The sequence below is a fragment of the Chroicocephalus ridibundus genome, chromosome 4, assembly GCF_963924245.1.
Source record: "Chroicocephalus ridibundus chromosome 4, bChrRid1.1, whole genome shotgun sequence".
NCBI lineage: Eukaryota > Metazoa > Chordata > Aves > Charadriiformes > Laridae > Chroicocephalus > Chroicocephalus ridibundus.
This window is the reverse complement of record NC_086287.1, coordinates 73,591,611-73,601,266: the sequence shown is the minus strand read 5'-3', so window position 1 is coordinate 73,601,266 and position 9,656 is coordinate 73,591,611. Positions and strand designations below refer to the sequence as shown.

The window sequence follows — 9,656 nt, the reverse complement described above, 5'->3', positions numbered from 1 at the left end:
TTATTTAGGGAGCCCAGCTCCCAACAGACGACCACGGAGGTGGGCATCTGGCTGGAAAGCCTGGCACTGCCACCCAGCCTCCGCCGCAGCAGGCTCTGCCCGTGTCTGGGGTGGGGGTGGCAGCCCCCGCACCCCGCCTTGTGCGTCCCAGTGCCCGCAGCAGCCGTCACCCCCATCCCGGAGCCGCCATCCTGTCCCGCCGCCCCGGCCTGTTCCCAGGGATCGTTACCAGGAGCTCGTGTGTTTGGTTGCAAACAGAGCGGGAGCGGGAGCCAGGCGCTCGTGTTTGTGTGCCTGCGGTTGCTGAGGCAACTCGGGGCCAGCCAGGAGCTGCCAAAACCACCGGCAGCCAGCGCCGAGCCCACGGCACAGGTCCCTGGGGCGGCACGGTCAACCCGGTCTCCCACCGCCCGGCTGGGCCAGCGGGCCAAGGGGCTCTCGCTGCTCAATCCCGCTGAACACAACCAGAGCCGGGGCGTCAGTGCGGAGGGAGTTTTATTGCAGATCCGGGTTACAGCGCGGGTCTGCAGCGTCCTTTGGTTTGGGCTTCACGAAGGCGGCGGGAGGCCACGGGGGGGGTTTGGGTCGGAGACCTTTGCCAACGGCCAGGCAATACCAAGCTCTCCCGGGATGTGTCCCGGAGCTGGGCTGGGAGCATCCCGGCGGCACCGGCGCTAACGGCACCGCAGGGTCGGAGCTTCCTGCGGCGAAGCCGGGCAGCCCCGTGGCGAGGGCACCAGTGGGGAAGGAAGGAGGTGGCTGTGGTGTAACTGGTGCAGGGTCGAGGCAGGTCCCCGGGAGGTCTGCAGGGAACACGGGCTGCCGTCCCCGGTGGGACTGGCGGGGGGGTGCCCCGAAAGCCGGGGCTGAGGTAGGGAAGGTTGGGGTGCCAGCGGGGCAGGGGAGCCCTGAGGAGCAGTGCGGTTAGTACGGCGGGTGCTGCTGGCGGCGGGGGGCTGGGGGGGGACAGGAGGGGCTGGGGCGGGGTCACAGCAGGGGGGTGGGGGGACACAGACGTAGCGCTGGGGCAAAGCACGCGGCCCGGCGACTTCCCGATCACATCAGCGCTGGGCGGGCGACCCCCCGCCAGCCTGGGGCTGGCCCCAGCGCAGCCTCCCGGGCCCCACGTCACGCGGGCATGTCCCAGGGCTGACGTGAGCGCCGGCCCCACGGCCGACGCGCAGGCACCGGGGCGGTGGGCGCCACGGGCACCCCTCCCTACTTTTTCACTTTGGCGTCGTAGGTGCCCGCGTTCTTGTAGGCACTGACGTAGCCGCTGGTGTCCACGATGTTCTCCCGCCCGCTCTTGCCCTTGCCCTTGCCGCTCTCGTCGAAGCGCTCCTTGTGGGACCCCGTGTACTTGGAGGTGTCCGTCAGCCTCTCCACGGCCCCCACCGTCTTGGCTTTCTGCGCAGGGGGGACAGGCAAAGGGAGTCAAGAACATGCCCTACCCCCTCCCTCCCTCGCACCACGCAAGCTCCTGACACCCACTGAGGACCCTGCTGTGCCCCCAGGACCTGTGCAGTCCCCAGCACACCCAGGGCCATGGGGTCCCCTGGGAAGCTCTGTCCTCCCCTTCCGACCGTCCCTCCTTCTCCCAGCGGCCGAGGGGCTCTTCGCTCACCGTGACGCCCACGTTAATGGGCTCCTTCCCCGCCACCAGCTGGCAGATGGCTTCGTACGCCTCCTCTTTGCTCTTGTCCTTAAATCTCTTGGGGGCCAGTTCCTCCAGCGCCTTCTTGAACTCCTCGTAGTTGATGACCCGGGCTGTCTTCCCTCTGCAAGCACAAAATCCGGGCTGCCGCAAGCACATCCTCAGGTTGCGCCTCCAAGCAGGATGGATGGGCAGCATCAGGGAGACGCCGGCTTCGTCCTCCACCAGCCTCGGGCCCCTCGCCCACCTCCGAAATGCAGCTACGGCCAGGGGGATGCCGGCAGAATGGGTCAGGCTGGGCACAGCTGGTGCTGAGCTCCGGGAGCTTTTCAGCCACATGATGTTAAAAGTCCTCGATGCTAAAAACCTCTACCCCTGCATGGAAGCGCCCTGGGACTTGGGCGCTGGAGGGGACACGCAGCCATTCCCACTGCTCCCAGCCTGCCTGGGGATGCCCAGCACTCCGTCCCGTGGCAGGCACCCATCTTTCTCTGGTCAAATTCGGAAGGACGTGCACAGAGCATCACTCCCATGAGCGCCTGGTCCTCGTCTCCCAGGCAGCACAGCGACCCACCCTCCGACACGCCAAAAGCCTCCTGGTGCTCAGACCCTCCTGGCCCCCCCCCCAGGGCACAAGGCGATGCCGGGACAGAGGGCGCAGAGGGAGCAGGCTCCCCACCCATCCTTGCTCCTGCACCCTGATGAGGAGCAAGCAGGTGTCAGCCTGTCTTTGGGGACACCGAAAGCAGCCCCAGGTGACCTCTGAGGAGCAAAGACCAGAGTCCTTGCCATGCTCAGGTGCGGGCTGGCCAGGCCCAGGGATGGGCTGGGCCACGTCACACAGGACACCCCCGAGCACCCTCCTCTGCTCCCTGTGGCACCTTCTTGCTAGATGGGAGCCTGCCAGAACCAGCCAGGCCCACCTCGACGCCTGGGAGCTGGGGCACGGCCTCTGCACCAAAATCGGACCCTCCCGCCCCCACAAATTTAGAGTAATTTGTTATCAGGTCTTGCAAAAGCAGCCACAAAAAAAATCCCTGAAGGCAGGATGCCGCAGGGCAGCACCCGCTGCTCCATGATGGATGGCCTGGGTGTGCAGCCGGGCTACCACACCTCCCCGGGGACCGCCGTACCCAGGCCACCGCCACCCTGCCCACACCGCAGGGGCATCCCCAACCTCTGAACAGCTGTGGAGGCCCCCCAAAAAAGCCGAGTCACTTACTTCACCTTGGAGAAGACAATGTCCACATCGGTGCTGGTGACGCTTTTGCCGTCAGTGACTTTGCAGTCTTTGCACAGCTTGGCCCAGTTCTTCCCATTCATTTCTTGCCCCGTCGCCTTGGTGTCGCCGTAGATGGCGAATTTGCGGAAGCTCTCTTCTAGGGATGCCATCTCAGCGCTCCCAGCCATGGGGCTGCGGGATAGGGGGACAGTGGGGCCCGTTGCTGCCCAGGCTCTGGCTGGCAGCACCGTCAGAGCCCAGCCGCTCTGCTCTCAGGTCCCGCGAGGGCAGGAGGAGGGCTGGCGAGGGCTGGGGGGCTGCGGCAGGAGCGGGGCGTTGGCAGAGCCCGCACGCTTTGGGTGAGGGCTGGCGGCACCCTCGGACAAGCCCCGAGGCCAACAGCCAAGAGGTGTCTTGGGGGATGGAGGCTCCGGATGGAGAGCTGTCAGCCGCGAGGCTGCCGGCTCCGGGGGCTGGCGAGGAGTGAGCGCATCGGCCCCCGTCCCCGCGGGAGCACTCTCCGGGAATGACGCAATGCGGCCGCCTTCCTCCTGCTCGCCGATGATGAGAAACGGCACCGCTGCCTGCCTCCGGCCCCACCTCTCCCCTGCCCGCCGGCTCTGCCAGCGCCCGGCGTCCCCCCTGCGTGGAGCTGGGCCAAACATGGTGGTGCCCGGCCGCCAGCGGATGCCAAGTGGCGGAGAGGCCTCTGCACTCCCTGTGGCCGCTGCCGCGTCCCGGCTCCCTGCCTGCCGTCGCCCGGCCAGCCTCGCCCTGCCGCCTCAGCATCCCTCGCCACGCGCTGAGCGCCCGCAGCATCTCAGCCAGGACAGGGCCCAGCGGTACCCGGGTGCGGTCCCCGGCACCCCGGGGTGCACAGCAGGAACCTCGCCCGGTGTTCAGGCCGGTGGGGGTGGGCGGGGGGGTCAGGATATGTCCCCCCCGGCACCTTGGCGACAGTCGGAGAGCGGGCACGGAGGAGCAGCGGGCTGGGATGCTGCGCCGCCGGCTCTCGCGTCGCCTGGCAACCGTCGCTAGGAAGGAGCGGCGTTGCCTGGCGACCGTTGCTAAGGAGGAGCGGCGGGCGGGGAAGCCGCTGGTCCCCGCCGGTCCCCGCCCGTCCCCGGGCTCCCCCGGGGCGCCCCCGGAACACCCCGCACGGAGCCCGCCCGGGGGACGCCGCCGGTGGCTGGGGGGTGCCGGGGCAGCGGCAGCCCCTCGGTGTCCGTCCGTCCCCCCCCCGCCACTCCCCGCCCTCTTGCACCGGCCCTGGGACGGGCGGCGGCCGGAGCCGGGAGTCGGGGGTCCGGGGGGTCCCGCTGCCGCCGCGCCCCGGGCCGGGGGGGGGGGGGGGGCGGGGGGGTCCCGGCTCGGCCGCGGCCGCGCTCGGGTCGGTCACTCACCTCCCGGCGCCGCGCTCTGAGGCGGGGGGGGGCGGCCGCCGCCGCCTGTTTAAGGCGCCGCCATGGCGACGGGAGGGGCCGCCGGCCGCGCCCGCACGGGGCTCCGGGCCGCCCCCTCCCGCCCCCCCCACCCCTCCCCGGGCCGCCCCACGGCCGGCGAGCGTCCGGGGCGCCGAGACGGAGCCCGGGCAGCCGGCATGGACGGCTCCGGGACGCCCTCTGCCACCCCAGGAAGCCCCTCCATCACCCCAGGAATCCCCACCATCACCCCAGGAAGCCCCGCCATCACCCCCAAAGCCACTCCACCACCCCACAAAGCCCCTCCACCAGCCCAGGAAACCTCCTCTCCACCACCCCACGAAACCCCTCCATCACCCCACAAAGCCCCTCCATCACCCCATGAGGCCGTACCGGCAACCCACAAGGCCCCACCATCAAGCCACAAGGTTTTTCCTCCACACCAGGAAGCCCCTCCATCACGCCAGGAAGCCCCTCCACCACCCCACGAAGCCCCTCCGTCACCCCACGAAGACCCTCCCACCAGCGCATGAGGCCCTGCTGGCACCCCACAGGGTCCCTCCATCTCCCCCCAGGGTCCCTCCGTCACCCCAGGAAGCCCCTCCACCACCTCAGGAAGCTCCTCCATGAGCCCACGGGGCCCTACCAGCAACACACAAGGTCCCTCCATCACCCCACGAGGCCCCACCATCACCCTACAAGGTCTTTCCTCCACCCCATAAGGCTCCTCCATCACCCCATGAGGCTCTTCCACCACCCTGCCACCGCCAGCCCCGCTGTGCTCTGCCCTGCAGCCCTGTCCCCTGCCCCACGTGGCCAGCATAACCCTCAACAGAGGAACCGTCCCTTCTTGGTGGGGGACACCATGGACCAAAGATCACTGCCCAGGCTGTGGGGATGAACGGTGACCGTCCTGGCGTAATGGGCACCACAGCGAGAGCCAGTCCCCTCTGCACAGCTCGGTGGGACACCCTGGAAGCTGCCCATCGTGGCAGCTGCCTTCCCTCACCCAGAGCCCAACCACACATGGGGCTCTCGGTGGGTGCTGCGGGCTGAAGCAATGCCCAAATATTGTGGTTGCCATGGAGTCCCGACGCAACCCACATCACTTACTCATGGCCCCACCTCGGCTGTTTGCCCAGCGCCTGCTCCAGCCTCGGCGCTCCCCTGGCACTCCCTGTCCTCCTGCCCGGCCAGCCCCAGCATCACCAGTTCTTCACACCGAGGGGACGCAGCCTGTGGTTCGCTGCTGCCACGCGGGGTCCTGCAGGTAAATCATCAGCTTGGGGAAGTGGGCAGAAGCTCAAGCAACACCTTTGGCACCCTGCAGTCTCTGTCTGCCCTGGTTCCTCTGCAGGGCAAGGACAAACACAGGTGTCCCCGTGGCCGAGCTGCCCCAGGGGAAACCGGCCTGCTCTTGCACCCAGAGCCCTTTGCTTTGGGGTATGGCCCCCGTGACAATCTCACCTTCTCGGCTGAGGGGCACATGTCCTCTGCTGGGATCTTGCTGCCAACTCTTGACTGGACAAAGCCCTGAGCAGCCCGCTCATACCGATCCTGGCTTGGAGCAGGGTCCGTGGACTTCCAGAGGTGACCACCAGCCAACTCTGCGAGTCCGTGATTTGGGATCCCCACCTTTACCTCCCGCCTCGGAGGTGAGTGCCAGGGCTGGTGTCAGAGGACATGCCACAGCACCTGGCCACTTTGGGTGGCCCCAGATGGTCACAGCCACATGAAGGACTCCACTTTTTTGTGTCCCCCAACCAGCCTTATGACCCCTCCATTGGCAGGAGCTGCTGTTTCCCAGCCCAGCCAGAGGCAGGGTGGCAACCCATGGCTGCCTGGTGGCAAGGACATCCCGAAGGGGACAGTCAAGGGTAGGCAGGACAGGTGTGGAGGCTCATCTAGTAGGGCTGGGCCAGCCTGATGCCAGAGTCTGGGCAGACCTCACCAATGAGCGTTTCTCCTCCATCTGGCTTGTCCTGGTAGAGCTCAGCCACGGCCAGAGAGCCTGGGCGCTGCACGGAGGAGGTGGCACCAGGAGGACTCAGCTTCCAGCTCTTCATAGGATATAAAAGCAGGTTCCAAAGTAGGTTACAGTGGGAATTTAAACCAGCCTCCACACAGGCCGGGGACAAGAAGGCTGTTGTCCCACCCCACAGAAAGCAGAGAAGATCCATTTGCCTGCTCTCGGCTTGAAGGAGAGGGCAATCATTGGGGCTGCCATATCGAGGAGGGCGGTGAAGCCTTGCTGAAGGTAGAGCCTCATCTCTAGCTTGCCCTGCAGCTCCCCACCGAAGCAGGTGTCTTTGGCTCTGCTTCCAGCCAACAGCTCCGAGAGGAGCCCGGGTAATGCCGGCTGGAGCATCCAGCCCGCAGCAGCTCCGGCAGGGCTTGGCAGCACAAGAGAGAGCCCAGATTCACCGAGCTGGCAGCAGTCAGGAGCTGGAGCTGGGCACGTCGGCAGCTCTTCTGCCGGAGCTCCAGCCCATCCCGGGAGCTGCAGAGCCCAAAGAGCCAAGAAGCGGCACAGGGGGAGCGGCGGGCGGGCGAGCGGTGGGCACTGAGCCAGGGCTGGCCAGTTGCCCCACGGGGTCGGGTTGAGCAGGTCAGGTTTCGGTTCCTAAGGGCTGGGGTTTGTTGTGCATTTGTTGTCACCATGACAGCCCTGTTGGGATGGAGCACCGTCCTTGGCCGGCTCCTGCTGTTCCTCATGCAGCCCGGAAAAGGAAGCCCGGGAGGAGGCCGTGACTTGGTCTGGAGCCCATGGCTCGGGCAGGAGCTGAGGCTGAGGTTGCACAGGTCCTGTGATGTGGTGGAGGAGCGTGGACACTGCTTAGTGCTCAGCTCCCCCCGGGGACCTTTCCCTTCTTGTGATTTCCAATAAAGGTCAGGATGTTCCCAGGCTGTCTCCTGCCCCAGGGAACTCAACGAGCTGCGTAACTCCAGTGCTTACCCGGGATACACCGAGGCTCACAGCTCAGTGTCACCATGGCATGGCTTTGGATGCCGGGCTTGTCCCTTCTAGGACCACACCAGTCCTAGAGTGCTGTGACTGCTCCAGGGTGCAACTCAGAGCTTGCACAAAAGCACGAGCCCAACCCCGGAGCACCCTCCTTGCTCACCTTCCGTCCTCTTTGCCTCTCGCCTCCCCCAGGGCCGGGCAGCGCAGGCTCCCCGGAGTCATCTTGTTTCAGGAACGAGTTCGCTGGCTCAGCCGCGTCTGGGGTGGGATGAGGTTATGAGGGAAGGCTGCTTCTCTAGCTCGAGTTGCTACAAAACAGAGGGAAGTGTTTCGGAGGTTGCGCAATATGTATACGGTCACCCCAGCAACAGCGCGTCCACAAGGGCATTAACAGGGCTTAGCGGCGGCTGACGAGCGGCATGCGAGGGAGATCGGCCGCTTGAGCTGAGGTGCTGGGTGCGATGCAGGGCGCAGGGCAGAGAGGAGGGGGAAAATGCCCTCTCCTCTGGCAGGAGCTTCCCTCTCCCCCCCTGCAATTCCGGGCAGCCCCTTGAGATGCTCTCAGGACGCATTCGAAAGCAGAGCCCAGGAACAGACTCACCAAAAAATCTTTTCCCAAAGGAGGGTCCCCTCGACTTCGAAGAGAAAATTAAGGAACTTGAGTCACGCCCAAAGATGAAAGCAAAAGCAGGGCGCACGGCCCACGCCATGGCTGAGACAGGAACGCGCTGCGAGGCCTGGCACAGCCGCTGGCGAGTGGCCAGGGACCGGGATTTATGGTTTCAGAGGACTTCGTAAAGCTGTCACCATCCTGTGGATGCACTGCTTGTTCCTGATAAAAACCCGCAGCGGCTCGTGGTGGGAACGGCCAGTCCAGGGCGCTGCCTCCTGCCGGTGGGAGAGCTCATGCCTTGGTAAAAAAACCTTTTTATTTAGTGCTGGAGAAGGTGCTTGGGGATGGCGGACCTCAATGTTTCTGCAGCGATGGGGAGCTGAAGGCATCAGGAGTTCTCCTGTCACCTTACTGATGGTCTCTGAGGTCTTACTGACCTCTCTGATGGTCTCGGGCTGTAGCTCGCGATCACTGCCATCCTCTGCTGTGGTGGCCAGGACCACTCTGCCCACACGCTGGCCTCTGCAGCGGTACTCTAATGGGACTCCTCGGCTCTTGAACCCGCAGGGTATTAGCATCAGGGTCCCAAAAGGACAGAACTGAGGTGCAGAAGGAGTGAACTCGGGCTGTGCCTGCCCCTGCTACGACCATCCTGCTCCCTCCCATGGAAAACTTCCACAGCTTTGTGGGGTACCACACGCAGCACCCAAAGGTCCCGAGGGCATGTGTGTACTACCAAGTGGCATCTGCAGAACGTCCTCCTGGCATGAAGCAGCTCAGCTGAGCCGGTCTGCTGCCCTTGTGAAGGTTCATCCTTGCTGGGAACCGATCTGGGGCAGAGAGCAGTTCTCTCAGGAGCTCCATCTCCATCTCACCATTTTCACTCTTGGGTTCCCAATATGCGCCTCCAACGGTCCTCGTTAACGCGGTTGCGGTGAAAACACAAAACCCAGCCAAAATCAAATGCCAAGCTGCACACACGATTCTGCCTGCCACCAGAGAGGTCCAGGAGATCGGAGTCCAATGCCGTCAGGGGTAGGAGCCCGTCCTGCTGGGGCCTGGCTCTTCCCTCAGCATCCAGCTGCCCCAAGGCATGGACACGGCATCGTACGTTTTGCAGGCTGGATTTATTCTGCCTCTTCCAACACTTGATGTAGTGGAAAAAAATATTCCATGTCTCAGCTGAAGACAGCAGAAGGATGTCTTCCCTGCCTCCCAAGTCAGGGTCCCCAGGGCATCCTGGACATCCAGGACATCCAACAAAAGGCACGGGCTCCCGCTCCTTGCAGGGCAGCCTGCAGGGCAGGACAGAACCAGTACAGCCCAGCAGCATATGGGGCTCTGCACTGGTTGTCGGGGACTCTGTGGGCAGAGACCCTTCTCAGATGGGTGTCTGTGTGCGTGTCAGGGGAATCAGGGGCTTAGGAGGACAACAGGCAGGTGAGCACAGCCTGGGAAGGGAAGGACAACTAAACAGTGAACCTGAGGGTGAGCCCCGTGCTCCTGGAGAGGGTCATGTCCCAGCAAACTGTAGGACATCTCCTTCCTTCCCAGCTTGTGCCCAGAACCTGCCACCTTGGGACACATCAGACCTTTTCTTCCCCGGATACACGACAGACCAGGAAACCCGGTTCCACTCACCCCAAAACTTCCCAGCAGCAAGGCGCACAGCCGGACTGGCCTCCTCCCCATGGAGCTCACCCTGCCGCAGCACAGAAACCAGGCTGGAGTTACACACCTCCTGGAGAAGGTGGTCCACTCCCAGCCCCCCAGAGAAGGCA

The 9,656-nt window shown here is 64.9% G+C and overlaps 1 protein-coding gene across 1 annotated transcript; it reads right to left on the bottom strand.

Moving 5' to 3' along the window:
- Positions 1–478: 478 nt before the first annotated feature.
- On the bottom strand, positions 479–4,416 carry TPPP3 (tubulin polymerization promoting protein family member 3). Its single transcript, XM_063332231.1, has 4 exons — positions 4,280–4,416; positions 2,877–3,068; positions 1,625–1,778; positions 479–1,407 (listed from the first exon to the last, which is right to left on the bottom strand). The coding sequence occupies exons 2-4, from the start codon at positions 3,062–3,064 to the stop codon at positions 1,219–1,221; spliced, it is 531 nt and encodes a 176-aa protein (XP_063188301.1). The 5' UTR covers positions 3,065–3,068; positions 4,280–4,416; the 3' UTR covers positions 479–1,218.
- Positions 4,417–9,656: the final 5,240 nt, after the last annotated feature.